General features: G+C 41.5%; 1 protein-coding gene across 2 annotated transcripts in view; it reads left to right on the top strand.

Moving 5' to 3' along the window:
- Positions 1-22,339, top strand: part of DLGAP1 (DLG associated protein 1) — a 620,950-nt gene extending 598,611 nt beyond the window's left edge. For both annotated transcript variants that reach the window (XM_078687476.1, XM_078687477.1), the window contains 2 exons: positions 7,317-7,469; positions 22,124-22,339. In XM_078687476.1, coding sequence (XP_078543602.1) covers positions 7,317-7,469; positions 22,124-22,339 — 369 coding nt within the window. The remainder of the gene's footprint in view (positions 1-7,316; positions 7,470-22,123) is intronic.
- The last annotated feature ends 1,397 nt before the right edge of the window (positions 22,340-23,736 follow it).

Genomic DNA, 23,736 nt, shown 5'->3' with positions numbered 1-23,736 from the left:
GTTTCAAAGCTTGGTGACTTGTTCTGAGAAAGTAGTGCCTACTACAGAATATGATGATAAGGCGGTATGATGATAAGTTGTGCAAGCCTGTACCACCGCGTTCTATTTGTTTCGTATTCCTTGAATTTAACTTGTAGGTATAGCTGTCCTTTTCTTTGGAAAGTTCTGTGAACTAAGCAGAGTGCCTTGAACATTGCCCTACGAGCTAAATGCCAGTGAAGCGATTGCAAGACTGGAGTCATGCTTTCTCTTATGTGAATGCGGAGAAGAAGCCTTAGAGCAGTATTTTTGATTCAAACTATTTTGTGTATGATGAATATGGGTGCACTGTGGTGTAGGCTGTTGGCATAGTCAAGCTTGCAGGTTACAAGGGTGTGGATGGCTTGTAGTTTCCATTGGAATGCAAGATATGGGAAGATGCGATGTAACGTTTTCTTTGTGTAGACAGCACTCTTTGTGACATTGTTAATATGCAGTATTGAGGATCGTTCTGAATCCATGGTGAGTCCTAGGTTTTTAAGTTCTCTTGATGTTGGAGTAGCTTCAAGCTCCTTAGGCCATATGGCAGAAGGCTGGTACTTTTTCCATTGTCCACAGATCATAATTTGTCATTCTGATATTGAGCTTTGGCTGGTTATTTATCATACATGTGTTTAAGGCATAGAGGCAGTCATCAAGTTGTGAATTGTAGGGGTCTTAGGTGTTAATCATTTTAAAAAGGATTTGGGTGTCTGCATAGTTGTAACAGGCGATAATTTAACCAGATTTGCTAAGGGGGTTAAAGGCAGATGTTGAATAATAGAGGGGATATGATGAACCTCTGAGGAACACCACAGTGTTGTGTGTGAGGAGGTGATGTGAAAGGTAGTAGGTATGCTACACTGTGTCTATGAGATAAGAATCATTCCATTTTAGAGCATTTTCAAGGATTTAGCGATTGTGAAGTCTTTGTAGGAGCCTGTTTGTTATGGGCCTCTACTATGTTGGGTCGGATAGGACAAGCTTTTTCTTCCGGAGGTGAGGTCTAATATAGGAGGTTTTCAGCTCAGGTGGGAATGAATGAAGTTCCAGGGATTTATTGAGTAGGCATCTGTCTATCCTGCAGTGGTAGAGCGAAGGATATCTTTAACGTTTTGGAGGTGATCCTGATGGTTTGGAAGCAGTGATAATATCGAGGAAATCTTTGGTGACAGGGTATTACAAGTATGCATTGATGGATGATTATTGTTGTCCCATTCTATGGTGGTTAGGTCTTGTGTTGTTGTGGTGTCGTCTGTGCTTTCCTTGTGGTCATTTTCAATATTTTTAATTTTTGAGATCAATTCATTAGAGATTTGTCAGAGAAATCTTCTAATCATGGTGTTTCTGTGTTTTGGCACTTTGGAGTGGCGAATTCTGTTAGAATTTTATGGAGTTCTTCAGAAGGGCAGTTTGCTGCAGTTTTGCAAGTGGAGTAGTGCTGTCTTTTTGTGGTTCTGATGGCTCAAAGAGCATGAATGTGAGTGTAGAAGGGGTAGGCCCTTAGAACTCAGGACCTGGGTCCGTAGGTCAGTACAAAAGAGAGTCGGTCTGAGTTACAGGTATATTAATATCATACAATTCTGTAATCATTTAGTTTAACACACAATCACCATCAAATTAGAATTGATTGAAAAGAAATTGTGAATTATTCATTTCATTATCATTGGCATTTATTTTAGCAAAGTCAATGTATGATCAAATTGCAGCCAACTGGTTCCTAACAAACAATAGAAGTACTAATATGTAATTGTAAAATCATTACATTCGGTATTCGAATTAGGTGCTCTCAGTGAAGAGGGAAGGGTAAGTGAAAAAGTGAGGGGGACAGGGTAAAGGTGTTGTGACATAGTTATAGCATCAAGTTAAAAATAGCAAAACCTCTACAAACAAATTAATGAGCAAAGGTTCCCAAATTGCATCACACATAGACAAGGAGAGTTAATTTCGTATTTAAATCCTATGGTGTGTGGAGAAGCAGCGTAGTTCTACGTTTCGACCCCTGGTTACGCTAAAAGGGTGGTTTACGGCCTCATGGTGGGGTCTTCATCAGGAAGGAGTGGAGAGCCTAAGAAGTAATATAAATTTGAATTCAGTATATGGGCGGTGAAATTGCGTGATTCTATTCAGTGATAGATGTGGAAGTTACCTACATCATGAGACGGTCACCACTTGTCCCGTCTAGAAATGGGCTCGCATCAAGCTCCAAAGATTGCTGAAAAAATAAATGAACGTGCCATCAGGGCCCTTGTTCAAATACTATGAGTAAAAAGATTCCCGGGGGTGGGGACGAGAGACTTACTTTCGTGACGTGCTTGCCGTCACTGGACCATTGTGCACAGGTAGTTCAATCCTCTCAAATGGGGTCAGGAAGGGTTTCTTACTGTGAACAGAAGAAAGGCGATGCGTCAGGTTAAACCCGTCAGTTGGTAGTGAAATAAAATGACCATGCCAGATCGTGTCTGAACAGCCGCCTGGTGAGCTGTCTCAATAGCGGGGCCGTTTTCAAAAGGTTCAGGGTGTATTTACCTTTCGTTATGGAACTCCCAGGAGGGATAATGCTCCGCCGGCGTACTGCATCGGTGTGCGCTCGCGGGGCCGGCGCTCGATGCTCGTAAGTACAGAAGGGGCTCGACTCCCGTGTCCAATAGGAATGGAGACGTGACTCATGCGCTCCCGTCCTGGAGGGAGCGTCTCTAAAGATTCTGTCAAATCTGTGTGGAAGGCTGACAAGGGGTTGCGTGACCCTGGTATTCACGAGGGAAAAGGTTGATTACACTAATAACCCTCGCTAGATGATGAAGAAAAAACCCTCGCTCCAGATTCAATATAAATAATATAAGCAAACAGTTAAAGCGGTCAACAATTTCAGGAGACAACAAATACAATTCACATCAAAACTCAATGTGTACATGTAACAGGCAGATTGAATGTAGGCTGCATACGTGAAAAGTTCCCTGTTGTCCCAACAATTCGCCTGAATGCACATTTCAGAAACAACACTTAATCACGAGTTGGATAGACATGTTAAGTTAAACAAGTGCAAACGCATAGGAAATGGTCTAGTCTGAAACATAGCAAGGGGAGAATTGTAATTGTCCATAGTCTATTCTGGATTGAGTCCCGCCATCTGTGAAAAATTGGCATCGAGCTCATTCAAACCCTTACTTATTGTTTGAAATTTCTGCATCCATTTACATTCTCTTGTGTTGAGGATGGAAGTCAAATTACCCCCCTGGGGACCGAGGGAGATTTTTTCAATTATGAGCCAACGAAGGGACTCAGGTGTATGGTTTTTTTCTTTAAAATGGTCTACCAACGGGGCTCCTGGTGTGGTGCAGCGGATCCTGCTGCAGTGTTGGAAAATGCGGCTTTTTGCTTTTTGCTGTGTCTGTCCAATGTACATAAGGTCACACGGACACAGGATCGCATAAATCACCCCACTTGAGTTGCAGTTGGTCAGTGACTTCAGGTCTATTGTCAGATTGTTGTATCGTACTTGCTTGGTCTCCAAGCACATCGGGCATGCTTTGCATTTGGTGCATTTGAAGTGGCCCACCAGCTCCGGTAGATTCCATAGATTCCGAATTGTCGGTGACGGGGGGGTTTTTAACAGTGATCGCACTACCGAGTCTCTGACATTCCTAGATCTTTTGAAGGCGTGCATGGGCGGTTCAGGAACCTTGAGAGTGTCTGCTACCAAACCCCAATGTTTGTTTACAATTTTCCGTATGGCATTGCTTTCAGTGCAGAAGGTGGTAACGCATATCATCCGCTCTTGTGATGCTGTTCTTATTCTTGGTTCGAGTAGGGTTGATCTATCCTGGAACCATGCTCTTTTTCTTGATCTCTTGACCAGGCGTTTTGGATAGCCTCTATCTATTAGGCGAATGATGAGGTCATCTGATTCCTTAAAGAAGTCCTCTTTTAGGGAACAGTTTCTCCGGAGGCGGAGGAACTGTCCAAAGGGCAGATTGTCCCTTAATCCTCTCGTGTGGTGACTAGTGTAGCGTAGGAGGGAGTTTCTTTCCGATGACTTTCTGTAAAGGGTGGTGTAGAGGTATCCCTCCTTCTCCTTAATACTGATATCCAGGAAATCAATCGATTCTCTGTTCAGTTGCATGGTAAACTTTATGTCTTCCGATTGATTGTTCAGCCAGGTTAGAAATGCATGGAGAGATTCCTCTTGACCAGTCCATACCATGAGGACGTCGTCGATGTATCGATGCCATGATGTGATCATCTCTCTATATGAATTGTGATGTGAAAGGATACAATCCTGTTCTAATTCCGACATATAAAGGATGGCCAAGTCTGGAGCAAAGGCAGCGCCCATCGCTACTCCTTTGCTTTGTTCGAAGAAGTTGTTTTGAAAAATGAAAAAGTTTTTGGTCATTGCAATTTCAAAGAGCATGAAGGCAATTTCTCTCATCAATCTAACCTCCTGGCTGATGGTCTTTCCAAAACGCTAGGTTCAGAGACCAGCTCATCTGTTCTCCCTCCATGGTGCTTCACAAGCATCTCTGTAGATGGCAGTGTTTATCACCAACCTCAGCTCAGTTGTGTGGATTAGAAGTTCTAATGGGAATCAGGATTAACATCAATCAATCAATCAATTAGTGAATTTGTATAGCGCGCTACTCACCCGCTAGGGTCTCAAGGCGCTGGCGGGAGGGGGAGTTGCTACTGCTCAAACAGCCAGGTCTTGAGTTGTTTCCTGAAGGAGAGATGGTCCTGGGTCCGCCGTAGGTGGGTGGGGAGGGAGTTCGATGTCTTGACCGCCAGGTAGGAGAAGGATCTTCCTCCGGCGGTGGCTCTGCGGATTCGTGGGACGGTGGCGAGGGCGAGGCTGGCAGACCGGAGCTGGCGGGTGGGTGTGTAGAATGTCAGGCGGCTGTTGAGGTATTTGGGGCCCATGTCGTGGAGAGCCTTGTGTGCGTGGCTGAGGAGTCTGAACGTGATCCTCTTGCTGACGGGGAGCCAGTGCAGGTCTCTCAGATGGGCAGAGATGTGGCCGTGACGGGGGATGTCCAGGATGAGTCGTGCAGAAGCGTTCTGTATCCGTTGGAGTCTTTTCTGGAGTTTGGCTGTGGTGCCAGCGTAGAGGGTGTTCCCGTAGTCCAGTCGGCTGGTGACGAGGGCCTGGGTGACCGTCTTCCTGGTTTCGGTGGGGATCCACCGGAAGATCTTTCGGAGCATGCGCAGGGTGTTGAAACAGGAACACGAGACGGCGTTGACTTGCTTGGTCATCGTGAGGGCGGAGTCCAGGATGAAGCCCAGGTTGCGTGCATGGTCCGCTGGCTTGGGGGCAGTGCCCAGGGCAGGGGGCCGCCAGGAGTCGTCCCAGGCAGAGGGGGATGGTCCCAGGATGAGGACTTCCGTCTTGTCTGAGTTCAGTTTCAGATGGCTGAGCTTCATCCATTCCGAGACGTGTTTCATTCCTTCCTGGAGGGTGGCTCTGGCGGTGGCAGGGTCGTTGGTGAGGCAGAGGATCAGCTGGGTGTCGTCAGCGTAGGAGATGATGTTTAGGTTGTGTTGGCGTGCGATGGCTGCGAGGGGGCTCATGTAGACGTTGAAGAGGGTGGGGCTGAGCGAGGATCCTTGCGGGACGCCGCAGATGACTTCGGTGGCCGTGGATCGGAATGGGGGGAGGCGGACTCTCTGGGTTCTTACGGCGAGGAACGAGATGATCCACTCCTGGGCCGTTCCTTGGATTCCGGTGTTGCTGAGGCGCTGTATTAGGGTGCGGTGGCATACGGTGTCGAAGGCTGCTGAGAGGTCCAGGAGGATGAGGGCAGCTGTTTCCTATACATAATTAAATTAACTTAGCTCTACTCCAGGTATGTGCTCATTGAGGTTAGGGCGAATGCTAAACAATGTTCAGACCTTCAATAATGAGATTTCCCAAGTTGCTCTTGCCTCATGTTAATAATAGAGGGTGTAAATGTAAATGTAAATGTAGTATACTTGTAAAGCGCACAGCTGCCCCAGCAACGGGGCGTCCCGGCGCTGTATAACTCTGGGGAACCCGTCCTGGCTTTCCCTGTGGGATGGTCCCTTGCTGGGAGTCCCCAAGGTGGAGCCAGGCATCCCCGGAATTGGTGGGGCCGTTGTGGAGATTAGGCAAGCTAATGCCCAGAGTTGCCGAGTGGAACCCCTGATTAGAGTAAGCACCGAAGCGAGAATTATCGAGTCCGCTGACCAAGGTCCACGACCCTGCCGCGTCGGGAATTGAACCCTGGTCCCAGGCTGACTTCTGCTCTCAGGCCTGCCGCCTCTAACCAGTGAGCCACACTACTCCACCCTTTTCGAGGTACAGTCCTCGAAAAGAGAAAAGTTGCCTGGGGCTCAAGCTGTGGCTTAGGCCTACAAGGCTTGCTTAACAGTGAGATCTGTTGATAGTCAAAGGTCAAAGCTTGCCTTTGTATTCAGCATCCAGACGTATACCTTAATCCATTTAAGTGATATTTCCTCAAGAGAATACACAGTGAAATGGTGTTTTAGTTTGCTTAGCTAACACAGGAGTTGCTGATTTGTCTGACAGAGTGGCTGGTCATATACCAGGATGAAAGTGTTGTGCTGCCATTTATGGGAGCAGGAGTGTGCTTAGTGCTTTGATGTTGTCAGGGTCTTTGCACCTGTCGTAGTCCTAGTATTTATAACATAAATGTCAGTTTGCCAAATTCATCTTGTAATGCCGGGCAGATTTGCCTCAGAGCTTTGTTCTAATTTTTGAGTGATACTACATATCCTGCAGTAGTACAGTGACTGTAATTCTGTACTGCATCTGAAATATCAATGTAGTAGTAACTTGTGATAGCCGTTGACCAGATGAAGTTTTTATAATATTTCTGCCCCATTAATGTAGTCAGTTGTGTAGTTTTTGTGTGCACTGTCATTGTGTTTCGATTGCAGTCTTGGGTAGGCACATATTGACACAGAGTCCGGAACTTAATCTATTTCAGTACAACCACAATTGGGGATTACCACAGAGTCATCCTTGTGATTTTCTAGTGATATCAGCTGTTGGCAGGTGCTGTTTTTAAAGCGTCCTTTTTGTGATTTGACCAAACTTTCTTTGATTTATTTAGCATTTAAGCCCCAGGAATAGTTTGGAAACTTCTAATATAAGCAACATATAGTCATTGACCTTGTACAGTACTGTAATTCGCCTTATTGCTTTTCCTCTGTGAAAACAGTAATCAGTCAGCCCAGCATGGTCCATCCGTACCATGAATGTTTGCCCTTGCTATTGGAGAATCACCCTTTGCATTTCATGGGTACTGTTTTCCTTGCAGAATCCCAACGCCCACCCGAGGCCCACTTCACAAGATCTGGCAGGTTTCTGGGATATGCTGCAACTCTCCATTGAAAACATCAGTATGAAATTTGACGAACTTCACCAGTTAAAAGCCAACAATTGGAAACAGATGGACCCGCTCGATAAGAAGGTATGACGCTACATATATGGTAATCCTTGTGTCTCTTTATAGCTTTCAATGATTGTATTGTGGCGGAATAGACATGCATATGAAAGGTGAGCATCTGCAGCTCTTCTGTACCAGTGGAATACTGATCCTAGCACTGTTAGACTGTGCATGGTTCATGTCCTGAAAACTGCTGTTCTCAATAACAAGTAAAAACTGTGAAGCGATATGTTGCCTCTTCATGCTGGAAAATCTGCAGTCTTCCCGAAGTCTTTTCCATTTCTCTATCTGCTTTGTTTTGGCAATCAGCTTAGTATCGACCTCTGAAACAAGAAGAACCGGAAAAAGCATTGGCTATGCTTGCCCTCAATATGTTCCCATTCTGGGGCCTAAGGCCTCCTTCTACACACTGAAATAGGCAGCACTAATCGGGGCACAAGTCCTATAAAAAGAAGCGGGGCCTAACCAAGTTAGTCCGTATGCAAGAGACATCATTCCGCGCACATCACAGCACATGACGTCACGTCGCATGACATTGCATGTGGCATCGCCTTGGTGCCTATTCTAATCATGAGTCCCACTCTGCAACTCTGGACAATAGCTTGCCTAATCTCCACAACGGCCCCAACAAAGCTAGGATGCCTGGCTTAACCTTGGGGGTGCCCAGGAGTGGGCACTTCACAGGGAAAGGCCAGGAAGGGTTCCTCAGCGGTATTCGTACAAGCGCCGAGATGCCTCCGGGTAGTCGTGCGCTATACGAGTACCTCCACATCTACATCACAGAAAGTGACCTCACTGGAAGTGACATCACAAAAAGCGACATCACATATTAAGATCTCACTCATAGTTTATCAGGTGTATCATGAGTATATTTAAGCGCATTATGAAATTTAACAAATGAGATTTGGCATCAGGGTTGTGCCAAAAAAAGTGCCGCAATAGTGACCCAAAATCTGTGCCTCAACTAATACATTTAATTTTTTTTAAGCCCTGCCACAAAGAAATTGGCAACAAGGAGAACCATGGTAGTAGATTCTGCTTAACTGGTTGCCAATTCTGCATTTTAAAATATATTATTGGGTTAAGGCATCTGCTGCAGAGGTGCCCAGTAAATCTCAGGGAATAACAATAATGGCAAGATAACTCTGGAAGTTAACGCATTTGTTGGAGAGATCTGTGTTTTGTGTAGTCACAGATTTCAATCAAAGTAGTATAGAAGATTAAGGTGTCTCTTGCAAAGCACATCATGTAACATGCAGATGACAGATTTTTATTTTATGTAGCTAGGTAAGTGGATTACTTCTTTGAACAAAGATCCTTTTGTTACTTGCAGTTCATAAATTGTAATCCTTCTAATAGACCACAGTGAGCATTGAAGGTCATGGGACCCCTACACCTTGTATTCCTCATTGTCTCATGTAACACATATTGTACATTGATTTGCACACTTACATGATTTATTGTCAATGGATAACGTGTGAAACGTAAAGCGCTCTAACACCCTGCATTGGGATGAGTAGTGCCATAAAAGAAATAAAATAGTGCTATTTAAATTGTTATTTGTGTAAATACGGGTACAAACCATGACAACTGACATTCTTATAGTGCATGCACTTGCATACAGGGACTGAACAAAGTAAAAAGCATGCATCTCCTATGTTCTCCTATGTTCCTGTGATGAGCTAAGCTGTGTGCTTTTGATTCCATTTGTATTTAAGTGTGAAGTTGCAGGCAGCCTCCCGTCAGGATACTCGATCAAAAAGACGCCTGATGGCCCCTTAACTTCGGCCAGCTGGAGATGAAAAGCGAGCATTTGCAACGTAATAGGTCTCGTATTACTGAAAGTTTGATCTATTGGCGTTACAAATAATAATGCAACTTCAATAGCTCAAACTTTCAGTAAAGCAAGACCTATTGCATTGCAAATGCCTGTTTGTTATTGGGGATGGTTGGCGCAAGGAGACACAACAGGGACAGTGAGAGGATGGAGAAAGAGGGAAAGGAAACACAGGCAGTGGAAGATGGAGGGAGTGGGCAAGCCAGACAGAGAATGGGAGGGCAGGCCGCCGCATTTGATAAAAGCTTACGTTGTGCTGAAAACTGAAGCACGGCACCCTTTTAAATTTTATGGCATGCAGTAAAAGCGCCGGCCTACCGAAGCTGCTGTAGAGTTATGCAGCACAGGGGGAGTGTGAGGGCTTGAAATGTATGTTTCAGGACTTTTTTTATATTATACATGATTGCAGAACAGAATTTAAAGAAAGAACGTTATAAAAGCATATCTCATGCATAATATAAAAACAAACGGTCTTTGTTATTGCAGATATGCCTGTATTCCAAATTAATTCATAAAGCAGAGTGCGCATATAAAGAAATATCTTACCTGACTCTGAGACAGGTGGTGCGCGTCCTCTGACTCGTACGCTCATTGTTTTACAAGTTAGCGGATGTCTCCTTGCCTTTTTCATGCTCCAACAAACAGTGGTGCCCTGTGCTGGGTTGACGACGGGCAGGCGGAGGGACCAAATTAAAACCAAGTCGCAAATAAGAAACGCCCGCCATTGCTGAAGCTGGTGTCCCATGAGTGCTGTGTGGGACTGCATATAAAGCAAGCGGCAGCCATTCTTAAAGTGAAAGCGTGCATGGTGTGCTACAAATACACACAAGAAGCGGCCGCCATTGCAGAAGCTGGCGTCCCTCGAATGCTGTGTGTAGCGCATATAAAACAAGCAGCAGTCATTCTCAAAGTAAAAGCGCGCATGGCGCGCTGCAAATACAAACAAGAAACGGCCGCCATTGCTGAAGCTGGCCTCCCTCCAGTGCTGTATGGGGCTGCATGTAAAACAAGCGGCAGCCTTTTTTAAAGTGAAAGCGCACATTGCTCGCTGCAAATATATCACGCGAGTGCTGTGTGGGGCTGCAGATAAAATAAGCGGCAGCCATTCTGAAAGTGAAAGCGTGCATGGCACACTGCAAATGCAAACAAGAAGCAGCCACCATTTCTGAAGCTGGTATCCAGCAAGTGCTGTGTGGGGCAGCATATAAAATAAGCGGGTGCCATTGCTATGCACTCGGACAGCATGTTGTGAAAGACATTAATTAAATAGTGCTCCCTAACTACTAATGAAAGGTAGAGAGTAAGGACAAATGTAAGAGGGCCTATCCTCATAGGGGATAACAACAAAAGAGCGCGAGGTACTAAGAAGGGACTAGTAAGCCTATTCATGAATCAAAAGCCATCATGTGCAAAAGAAAGGAAGAGGAGGCAATTGTAGAGATGGTCAAACAATGGACCGAGCTTAAAGTCCACACCTGAATACAGCATGTCTTGAACAGACAGTGCAAACTCTGCCTAGGCAAGACCTAAAAAAGCCACCGCACTACCTGCACATTGCTGCTGGGAATGAAAAGCAGTCATATAGGCACTGCTGAACATATCCCCGTGTCTGAAAATTACACTGGGGAAAGTTCAACATATTTCTGTGGGAACTAACTACTTGGCAGGGTGGCCGGCGTCCACCCTGTGCAAAATAGTGGGTGGACACTGAGTACCCCAGACTCGTGCCCTGGCACTAATGCTGCCGCTTACTAAAAAGGATGACTGAGGTCACAGGTGCCTCAGAGATAGGGTTTTATCCTGAAAACCATGGGTCCTATTCACAAAGCCATTTGTGTATGTAAATTCAACTTATATTTCACGTTTTTTGAATCGTCTAGCATTATATAAATTTACAAAATAAATAAACATGGTTTCACAGTACAAAAATATCTTTGCGCATGCACTTCTATTTATGTGAGCAAAATTGCATATCTACATGCATATGTTCATTTACACTTCCAAAATGCTTTCACAATATTCATTAATGCAACCCACAAAAGTATTTTAGGAGCTCTCATGGGAACCTGCGACTGCTACAGCTTTCCAGGAATTCTTTTCTTGACTTAAAAAAATTGAAAATTTACTCCAAACATTGGAGGAAGCCTGTGTGAATATATTTACAGGTATCTTTTGTGTGTATGGGGGGGGGGGGTAAATTGGGCCCAAATACTTTTGCCTGCCTTTTCTAACATTAGAGAGCTGGCTACAATCATTTTGAATCTACAAGCGTGTCCAAAACTACAGGTGTACCATTAACTTCCTTAACTGTACAGTACAGATGCTTGCATGGTTGACTGCATCACTTTCTACATCACTGCTGGGCACCGTTCTGTAATTTAACTGTAGCCATGCAGACATGAACTTGAATCATGCTGTTCGGCACTGGGCGGAGGAGGCTTGATTATGTTTTCCAAACAAAGGGATTTAAACAAGATTCTCTCTTTCGCCAATGGCATTCGGCCAGAATCGGGGAGATATGAGAACTGCGGCGGCCACCTCTGGCTAATCTCGCTGCAAACCTTTGGATCAGTTAAAACTTTCTATTACCCAGTGAGGGAGTATGAACCAGGATGGAAGGTTATTAATTAGTTGGTAAATTCACAGCAGGTTTGAAAGGGCCAAGGATCTCTGTTTTAGAGCCATTCTGCGTTAGATAGTTGGGGCCTCATTTATGAGAAATGACGCATCGCTGCGTGAAAGCAGAAATGCGTCACTTCTCAGTGCGCACTCCTTGCGACATGATTGATGCGTCATATTTATAATATGACGCATCATGTCGCAAGGAGTTACAGATACGTCAGTATTTCTGACGTATCTGTAAGCGCAAAAGTGACGCATTTCTGGAGTGTGTCACAAAAGTGACGCAACTCCAGCAATGTGTCCTTTCACATAGGGCAAGCCCCATGTGAAAGGGCCTGAGTCAGTCTTACGCCTGCCATGAGGTAGGCGTAAGATATTGATGCATTTGCGTCCTAGAAGTGGCACAGTGAAATCTCATAGATTTCCCTGCGTCACTTCCAGGACCCTTTCTTGCATCAATACACCCCCCTTGCATACATTATACCTGGCGCAGGTATAAAGTGGCGCAGGGGTTTACAAAGTGACGCATCTACCTTGATGTGTCACTTTGTAAATATGGCGCAACAAGGCGCATTTTTTACGCCACTAGTGCGTCACACGCACCGGCGTCGTAAAAGTGACGCACAGCCTCATAAATGAGGCCCTTGCAATTCATGCAATGGTATGCACTGGCAAAACTGGCATGCAAATTAGAGAAAGCCTTAGTGTCTCTGTTTTCAAATCTAGCAATGATTTAGGTGTCATTGACTTAAAGAAAGAACCTCAATCTAAAGCATTTGAACAAGCGGGCCAACAAAATTAAACACAAGCTAAGAAGAAGTGGTGAAACAAAAGAGCCTTGCGGGACACAAAAAGAACATGGCCTAGGGCAGGATTCAAAGGGAGCCAGTCTGATTCGGAAAGATCTGTTTGCTAGAAAGTCTTCCAGCCAACCTATGACTGTGACTTGAATACCAAGTTCAGCAAGTCTGTTAAGTAGGATCATGTGGTTAACTGTGTCAAAATCCGCAGTTAGGTCCAACAGGATCAGCGTGGTAGGAGTCTGAGTCTTTGGATGATCTTGCAACATCCAATACTGAAACCATAGTTAACTCTGTGCTGTAGACTGCACAAAACCCCTTCTGTGCCACATGAAGAAGATAGCAGGGCGCCCAACCCCCATAGCAGCCGCGGCCGGTGGTGGGAGTACCGTCCGGGCGGTGACGTGGGGAGGGGGAGGGGAAGGGTGGGGGGTAGTAATGTATGGATTACGGACTTTAACAGGTAAGTAAACATATAAATAAATAAAACGAATTTCGTTGCACACACTGCATCGCAGTTGGTGATGCAGTGCACACAACGAAATTCGTTTAATTAATGTATATGTTTACTTACCTTTTAAATTACGTAATCCATACATTTCTGCCCCCCATCCTGCCCCTCCCCCTCCCCATGTCACCGTGCGGCCGGTACTCCCACCACCGGCCGCGGCTGCCCCAAAGTCCCATGAATGACCTGGTGCACAAATGCAAAGAAGCAGCAAAACATCAGGCTGCATCATGGCACTGCATAGAGTGATACAAGAAGACAAACAGATTCCCTCCTTCTGAATCCAAACTTAACTACCCACATTGTACGATGTTAGTCACTGCTCCACTCTACTCCATGCTGTAGTGGCACCGTACTATATTTATCAGTCTTCAATTTCCTGGTTTCAAGACCAGCTACTGAGCTCAGTAATAAGACAAACATCTTCATTGTCTTTTTTGTGCTGAAAAGTCGCCTGAAAGTAACCAAAGAAGGGTTTTGCACTGCTTTATCTACTCTGCCTCAAGGGGGCGTTTTTGATGCAAAACTCTATCTACTAACAACAGTAGACAGGGTTTTTTTGGCAAAAAAGAATGCCACTTTGAAGCAGGCTTTAAAAGGAGAATGCTTACTGTACAGCACACATCTAAAGTGGGAAAAGTTTTAACGTTTAGCTAGGCATACTATTTTTCACTGCAATTGTACCCTTCTAGTACAAAACCGAGGCTTGACATTATGCACACAACCTTGCGCTATGGTGCAAGATTCAGGATGCGGGATGAGGGGAATAGCAGAGACAAAAGATGTGAGCATGAAACTAAAGTTTCAAACATGCTTCCTCATTGTTAAAGTGAGTTCTAATATAATGTTTTAGGTTACCTACCCATGAAATGATTTTCACAGATAGCTCTTTGTGAAGAACAAGTCTTTCTTGAAAATATTTTATCACCATGTGTGCCTTTCAAAAAAGGTTTTGTACATTCTACAATGCTATTGTGCTGCCAAATTTACCTTCTACCTTTAGAAGTGCTCTCTAGGCGACCTGTTTGATGCAATTGCGAGGCTATGGTTGGTATAAACACAGGTTTTATCCAAACAGTTCTAGTTTTTATTAGTCTGGTGGAGTCAAAGAAAATATCTATTTTGTGTGTGCTCTGAATAACTCCTTGTTTTGGTTTGAGAGAATTGCAGTCCCTCTGTGAGCACTGCAGATTTTGGAGAAACTGCAATATACCATTGATTGGATCTGGATTTCAAAAAATGTAGAGCTGTGCCGGCATAGTGCTTATTTGGAATGGTCCACATCACCTCACATTTCCAGCATGAAGAGTTGAGCAATTGGCTTCACAGGTTTCACTTTTCGACTTGCAATCTATCTATTTCAAAGTGGAAGTGCAGCACTTCTTAACACTGCTTTGATGCCTGTCAGTGGTACAAAAACATATTTCACAGGTAAGGGTGAAATTCTAATTTTCTTTCATGCTACGTTAATCGCATAATGTTTTCACCTGCACATACTGCTGAGTTATGCTTTCTCTTTATATTTTTGTCAAAAGCTATCTTGAAATATAAGAGGCGAAAATGTCTTTTGTGAATGACAGTTTGGGAAAACTACCTATTAGTTCTTGATTTCTTTGTTAAATGAAAACAAATCCACATTTGCACCATATTATTGTATAAAGCACAATTTCAATTTACTTGCACATTCTAGGAGGTGTTACCCAGAAAATTAAGGAAGCACAGAAAACACCATTGAACCTGGTAATCACCTCACAAATACAGGAGCAAATACAGGAAAGGAGCCTTTCTCATCCTCCACTTCCACAAATAAACAGCCACAAAAAAAGAGTCCCAAGGTGCAATGATTGCTATACAATACACTGATTTGGGGAGAGTCGGGTGAAGAGGAGAACAAGGCCCCCGGTTCACTTCTCAGGAACTGTCTTCACAAAATGCCTTAGAAGTAAACATTCATTTTGTTGGTAGGGTGGGCACGGCGTGGGATGGCATTTTAATAATTTGACTTCTATAAGAGTCGATCAGAGAATGTTCGGTAGAGACCATGCACATAAGACTCTGACGCAGAGTACTAAACTTCTCAAAGTATGTTTTTTTGCTCAGCGTTATATATACTTCTGCGGAAAAGAAACATAAAAAATGCTTACTTTTAACACCCTGGTAGTTCTGCTCATATTCTAAAGGGAACAGAAGGATAATAAGCAGAATATGCAACATTTTCAAGGTAGCTGAACGGTGATATAAGATAAGCTATAAGAGATGTGTACGTTACAGGTGGTAAAAATAAAATCGCTACAACAAGTGGCGACATCATTTGAAGATAGGCAGTTAGTGGTGCATTAGCTATTTCTGTACAAAAGCAAGTACTGTAACTTTGCAACATCTATTGCCATTGGCACTATAGCACTTAAAACACCTGACCATAACCACTGTGTAGTGGAATAACAATAAGCAAGGTTTAAAATAAACCAGGCCACGCCCCCTAAAAATCAAGTTAATAAGCACAAACGAAAATGACAAAACTACCTATTTAAAGAAACCAAGGCCATAATCTTCATATTGTAACTGAAAACAAGCAGTGCTGTATGAAAATAAGTACAAAACATGATTACATGTTCAATTTATAAATATTTCAGTGGTACTACAGTACCCTTTAAGTATTTCACCTATATTCAGTTGTTTGCCGAAAAGTGCCATAGGTTAATGAGTGGGTGAGGGAGGAGAGAAGGCCGCTCTTGCAGTTGCTTAATATTTGTAAGGCCCACGGCCGTGTGTATTAAAAAAATCTGCACTTCCATGTGATGGAAGAAAGAGAGAAGGAGAAAGAAAAATAATGTTCATCAGCATAATGAAAAGTCTGAACATGTTTATCTTCGCTGTTCTCTTTCCCAGTTTTTCCTTGTGTCTCTCTCCTTTAAACTGCAGATATTAATGTGCCCCCTTGCATTCCACACACCATTTATGACATGTCTACCTCTTGTACGTCCTATTTCCCCACTGTGATTTGCTCTTCTTTCATGTGTTCTCTTTTTCCTCATACTTCGAATACTCTTGCTCATCACCAACTCATTTCCTACTGCTTTAAATTTTAGTGTCCATTACAAGCCTACACTTGACAGACTTATAATCCATTCATGAATAATATCACATATTTCATCATGTTCTTTCAAATATTTTTCACTTTTCAAACATTTGACAATTTGTTCCCAATGAAAAATGCCATTTCCCAATCTCTTCAACCATTTAGTTGTCCCAAGAATCAAGGGTTTAGAGACCAATCAACAGCCAACTTCTTCACATCATTCCTACATTATTTGATCGACCATGAAAATGCCGTTCGCTGTCTTCCAAGACTCAGATATTTCCTATCTACTTATTTATCTATTTATCTATCGAGTGACCAGTGCATCCACATCAGAAACAGTGCTGAGGTAGAAAAGGGACACAAATGAATTTAAATATAGCCATGTGTGTATGTGTGGTTATAAAGATGAGCAGCATGTATTAACAAGGGGTAAAATGAGCAAGGAGTTACTTTTGCATTTCTAAATTGTAATAAGTATGCTAAACTCTACTTAATTTCAAGGACTCACTTCACACTATTGAAGCATAGGGAAGGGAGTTCTAAACTTTCAGGACTTGTAATATCAATTCGGCAGGGTTTGCTGTGATCACTCACAATTATGTGAGATTTGAGGGTTTAAAGCTCATCAAAGTATATAACTGGCAGAACAACCTGCAGTTGAACATGATAACTACTAGGCTTACTGTCAAAGTGAAAGAGCAACCAATGTAGTTCTATCCTCTTGGGTGCAACATGACAGATTACCATGTTACTGCAACACAATGTCAGTTTATGCTGCTTTACATAAATATCTCTTCAGTGCTTCATATGTTATTACCCAAGTAACCTCCATTCCACAAGAATGCTGTTGCCCCGCCCATATTCGAATTGTTAAAATTGGTCAAATATTGTTAGATGTAATGCCAGAAAATTTCCGTCACATCCACATTCTCCATTCAAAGAGTTTCTCTTGCCTGTGGAATGTCAAGGCTTAGACAATAATGAAGCCGAAACTGAAATTAATTATCTTTTCTCTTTCTAAAGCTAAATATTTTGCATTCAGTGCATACAACCTCAGTAAATAAGCAATTTGTTTTTTAATAAAACTGTCATGTTTATGATGTTACTACTTATAGATTATGACATTTTCAGCTTTTACCTGAAACGTCGGAGGGAAAACATTGGATGTTTCCCATCAAAACCTAGCACTCACAGTTTCTATCTGTGTTTTGATTCGGTGGGCAGTTACTGAACAAAGAACCATTAGAGAGACTGTGTGGATTCTGACCAGTAGCTTGTCTTTTCTACTGGCTTATATATCAGATGTGTATTTAATTAAGTATATCTCAAAACGTGTGCTCCTCAAAATCATTGAAAATGTTGAAACAAGTATTCTAAAAGTGCATCACCCTAAATCAAACCAAGTATCAGTTGAATGCCAGATGTTTTTGTAAGTCTAGTTTATCTTTGCCTTTGGGATCTAATTGACTGTCCGTACTAGTAGGCAACATTTCTTCAAACTGTGTTCAAAAACCTTTTGTTGCTGTCTGATTAAAAAAGACACTACAATAGTAAGTCGAAAAGCGTTGCTGGCTAGATTTGTAGTCTTTAGTATCAAAAAATATTGTATTTAATAGCCACACGTAAAAAGTAGAATAAAAATAAAACACCAAGTTATCAATGTTATACGCTAAAAAGCACTATGCCATAACAGTAAAATTATTGCCCTACACTTGGAGGATCAAACGTTTTCCCATACCTTCCATCTTTAAGTCCTAAGTCAGCATGTGTGAATAAGGTGTACTTGAAATAGAGTGCTTTACAGGGGATTTTAAATATACATCTGATTTGCAAAGATGTACTATAAAACTCAAGTCTGAATCCATCTAATTGGCTCTTTCAGTTCAGAAGGACAACACGGAAATTATATAAATCCTCTTAATCTAAACAGAGACAGCATTGAAGATTATAGTTTTGGTCCATGTCATAGGTTAAAAATTGCAACTACATTACCAACCATACCATTAGACTATGAGTTATTTTCATCAGCTTACGTCTTGCATATATGATTAGAGAATTGTTTTGGTCAGAATTCTTCTAAATTCTCTGGATTGCAGCTATTGGGACTAGTGCAGCTTTGGGGAGTTACATAATTAGGCATTTGCCTAGGGGCATTACTGAATGAAGATGCTGGAGCACATAGGATTAGCAAATCTGAGGCTTTGAGCAACTGATCAATAGATATTATTGTTCTATCTAAACTTGATTTCATCATCCGAAATTTGGATTCATTTTGGGCAGTCCCTCTAAATTTGAAAAATATTTAGACCTCCGAATCCTCAAAGCCAAAACCAAAAACTCATCCTCTTAAAGAACAGTTTTTCTATGAGAACTATACATCAGCACATGTGCTAGTTCTATGCATCAAATACATATTAATTATTATGGCGTTCCTTATCAGATCATCTTCAATGTAGATGCCTCGATTTATTTGCCCATTTTTATTGAACAGAATGTAGTACATGGCCATTTTAGAAGAACAAGCAGGGAAGGCAACCTGTTCTAAATCTGTGAAAGTAGGTACTTTGTAATATGAGGCCCTCAATTGCATGTTTCTTTTCTATGAACAATTTTTAATGATTAGTCTAATTTCTCCTACTTTGATCATTGATTCCATATTATAAGCTTGCTTTTGGTCATTGATCTTTTAAAACTGGATTTAGATGCGTTATCTTTGCAGAGTTCAGATCAGTTAATGTGGTGCTATCCCAATGACCTCGGGCTCCAGTTGCCACCATATTCCCCTGAAATCATTATATTTGGGCTTTCAAGTAGTATGTCTCTATAAGGAGGGATCTCAAATGTCCCCCTAAAAAATCTTCTCACCCACTATTATCTTTCACCCTGTCCAGTAGAAACCCAAAGCTCTCTCTTTCAAAGTACTTGAGTTTTGCTCTTCACTGTCTGTATTCCTTTCTTGCCATGTGGTTGTTGTGTACTCCTTAAAAACCAGTCATTTTCATCTCAATCCTGCTCATTACCCCTTTTCCTATTTTTGATTGCTTTTTAACCTTCATTTGCTTCTCAGGTTGGCTGCTCAATCCTTTTCCCATTATCATCTCACCCTCTAAGCCTTAGAAACATGTTCCCAGTTTAAAAAAATCTCTATAAACTAAAAATAATTAATTATAATAAGCACTATTCCTCCAAAAGGCATAATTCACATGTTGTTCTTTGTGATGTAATTTAAGTTGTAATGGTGTCCTATCTAAGAAGGCCAAGAGAAGAAGAGAAGAGAGGCGAAGAAAGTGACAAGGCATTCTTTTAGAGCAGAATAATCTGGCGTAGACATTGATCCTATCTATAAGGGGATCAACTGCAACCACTGGCAAAGATAGTTAAGTTTAACTTGATCTACAGCACCATACCAACTGAGTAATTAAATTGTTTTTTCCATACTACATGGTGATAGAAGAAGCTATCAATTGATCTAACAGTCTGTTCCTTCAGGATATGATCAGTCGAGATACCCCACATTCACTATTACATTTTGACAGCAGTTTTCTCTCTTTTGCCCTGTGATACTTCCTCCTCAAATTCCATCTCTTGCAACAATTCAACCCAGAATGTCGTGGAATATAATGTGGCCCTGTATTTTATTCCCACATTTTTCTAACAATATTCCACACTTTTATTCTGCCTTTGTAACCCGCAGCATTTGGGTGAAGGTCTCAAGCAATATTCACAATGAAGGTGCAAATTACTCAGTTATGCATTGTAATCATCAAATGAGCAGCTCTTGCAGCACAAAGAAGCAATGCATGTGATTTGAAAAAATCCCTTTGTGTTCAATCTGCATTAAAGGCTACACCTCACTTCCACTGTAACACATCAATGAAATAGTTGTATCATAGTCACACTTAACAATTCAATATTGTTGTGCTAGAGTAGTAGTATAATATATATATATATATATATATATATATATATATATATATATATATATATATATATATATATATATCATATTCTCTATAACTCCAGTGAGCTATACTTATGTAGTGCATAGTATTAAACCTTCACAGCTCTTCTTCTCATTGTAATAATATGGGGCACTTCACTGAGGGTCACCATTCCATCGAGGAAAACATAACTTCAGGAGCCCACCATGTTTGGAGAAGCTGTGTATGTCTGTACAATAAAATACCCAGATAGTATTGCTTCAGTCCAATTGTTTATTATAGTGCAGTTTTTCTCTTTTAAAATGTTGATAGGGAAGGTACATTGTGGTCTTAAAATTAATAATTCAAGTAGGCAAATAACATGAAAATGCTATTCTACGTATAGCTGAATAGACCTTTGTTTCTATGGGATTCACAATCATCAAATGGAGATACATTTCTCTCTGAAAACTATTTCTTAGATATATATTTCTTTATTCGTGCAATTTACATGTTAATGTGTGAATCTTTTTAAGGTGCTTAATTTTTCAAAAAAGTGGGTAATGTTCCACTGATATGGGAGTTGCAAAATGTATGTTGCTCTATATAACTCTAAGTGGTATTACTGGATCGTAAAACAGACACTCATTGATAGTTCCATTTGTAGTGGGCTGGAAGATGCCCAAGGAATTTATGGAACACAGCTCAGATGTTTGACATTTTTACAATTCAGTTCTCATCTGAAAAATCACTACATTATTTTAATTGAAAAGATAACATGTATTTACTTCAAGTTGACACCCGTAACTGCAGTAAGTCTATTCATCTTGGACATGGTTGCCAACATGCCCACATGAATCCACAATTATTTTACATTTTCTGTGTAGGATGCAGTTATATTCTTAAAAGAATGCTAATGCCTAAAGACTTGATGGCCTCTCAATTAAAGAATTACATTTTCCCAGAATTATAAAAAAAATTATACTTTACCCATCATGAGGAATTTAGTCTGATTACCTCAAAGTCTGTTGGAGACGAAGCCTGTTGGTTGAAATCGAATTTTCCAAAATCAAATTAGGTGTAAGGAGAGGATGCTTTGAAGTTCTCAGTAAGAGACCGCCCAATCTCATTTGGCATGAAAACAGTGTTTTGACTGATGTGGAGGTAAAATGTGTCTGGATTCTATTGAAAGATTCTGCAAAATACTGCAGAAAGTTTCCTACTGTTCACATAAGGTCCATGTCTATTGTCACTGGATAATCAACGTTTCATTATATAGACTGTTCAGCTTTTAGACAACTCATAGGGGAATATAATGTGTTTTTTGCTTCCCCACCGTTTAATGAAGATTGCCAGTAGTGGTGCTTTGCTAAGCAGAGTACAGAATCATGAATACTGATTTCCCTTGGTGCATAGTATTCCTTCAGTGAAAAGCTTTTATCATAACAACAAGGGCAGGGGTATATTAGAGTATGGTGTTTCCATTTACTCTCCACTGGTATGTATTGACTTCCAGACATGCCATACCTTCCCACCAATCACATTACTGTTACCATGCTAAAGTGGATACAAGTATGAGCTCTTGCTTTCCTCTTCAAAACAACTTGAACTTGCACTTTCATGGAGACCTTTGTTGTAAGGAGCAGTCTTTTGGATCCTTCCTCTAACGGGCGATTAAAACATGCTTCTGTGCAAGCTATGCATAAAATGCTATCTTTTCCATTAAAGTTATACCTCTTTTAATATTGCATGAGATAAAAAAGCTATCGGTTCAGAGTATAGAAAGCTGATAATATCTAACATTTCCTATCCAAAATGTATTGATTACCTTCTGTGCCAGCATATCCCAGTTCTGCAAACCAATGCATAGAGGATCTGTATAATGTAATGAACCTTCTGCTTTAATCAGGAGAGAAGGGTCCCTCCTCCAGTGCCAAAGAAGCCATCGAAGGGTCAGGTTCCACTTGTGCGGGACAGATCTCTTGAAAGCACAGAGAGACAACGTCACGAGGCCCGGAAACGCCTGATGGCTGCCAAGCGTGCCGCATCTGTCCGACAGAACTCTGCCACAGAGAGCGCGGATAGCATTGAAATCTACATCCCAGAGGCCCAGACCAGGCTATGAACCCCACTGCAAGGATCTGGGAAGTCTCTCACATTACCCGGCCCTAGGTCCTCATTTGAAAACAAAACAAAACAAAAAAATACACAATTATTTGTACTCTTTATTTCTCTTTTTCTCTCTCTCTTTCTCTCTTTCTCACTCTTCCTTGGTGATCATTGTTTTAATGATCTCAACTAAAAGTCCACTTCTGTGTGATGTGGTTGTCGGCCCTTGACGCTCTGTCCTATAACCCTGCTTGTAATCGTTTGCCCATTGCATCATGCTGCTTTTTAAACACATGCATCAATGTTGTCATCGTGCCTCATGTTGATTAAAAAAAACTTGTAAATTCATATGTTAGAAAAAAACAAAAAATCCTAACATCCAGCATATAGAACTGGGACCCAAGACTAATCCAAAATGCGAAACCTCTATGCTCAGTCAACTGCAAAAGGAATCATTTCATTGGGGAACTTCATCCAACTCAAATCTAAGAAAACAGACTGTGATTGGTTGATTTTTTTTCCTGGGGCTAATTCAATTTAAGCGACTTTTCATAGGTTTGCATTAATGGGAAAAATAAATAAATAAAGTCCCAGGTCTCATTGCATACACTACTGACAACTGTTGTCCATCATTACAATGACGACTAATATTTCTATACATTTTAGACAGTTTATTCCCCCGAGGTGATACAATATCTGCAGGAGATACGGACCAATTATGTTTGATAAAGCTATAACGCTGTTAACAGACACATTACAAAAAGATATAACGATCTCTTAAAGCCACAAACCATCCTGTTTGCCTCTCATAATACCATTAATGATAACTCAAGCATTCCATGAGGGCATTATTCTGATTTAATTCAACTAGCGCTAAAAACAAAAACAATGCTTGAAAGTCAATACTTGATTATAGTGTAGGAAAGAAACATTGATTTTAAATTGTCTGTAGTTAAAACTCATTTGCCGCAGAATGACACCCTACAAACCTGCATTGTGACAGAATCTTGACCAACCAACGGAATATCTTCTGTGGCACAGAACATGGGACAGTCAATCAATGAATTATATAAATAGAAAGCTTAGATGGTATAGATGGAGGAAACCAGCGGACCAGGTGGGTCTCAGGGACCCAAGTGTTAAAATTACCTACAATGTGGCAAAGTATACTCACAAAATATTTATTTTTTTCACCACATTCCACCGGTAAAAATATGTGTGGTGGAATGTGCAACAGAAAGGCACAATCTTCACAAGATATTCTTATAGCCATTAAGATGGTACAAATATTGCACAGTAAATATTCTCGCATGCTATGCATTTTTGGAAATGCAGGCTATGTTAGCTCAGAATGTCCTCAATAGCAGTTCCCCTTATATCGAATGAGGTCAATTCCAAATACTAAGCTTGTCT

This window comes from Lissotriton helveticus, chromosome 4_1 (assembly GCF_964261635.1).
Source record: "Lissotriton helveticus chromosome 4_1, aLisHel1.1, whole genome shotgun sequence".
In the NCBI taxonomy this organism is placed as follows: Eukaryota; Metazoa; Chordata; class Amphibia; order Caudata; family Salamandridae; genus Lissotriton; species Lissotriton helveticus.
Note: the sequence above shows the minus strand (reverse complement) of the source record. Positions and strands in the feature narration are given on the sequence as shown.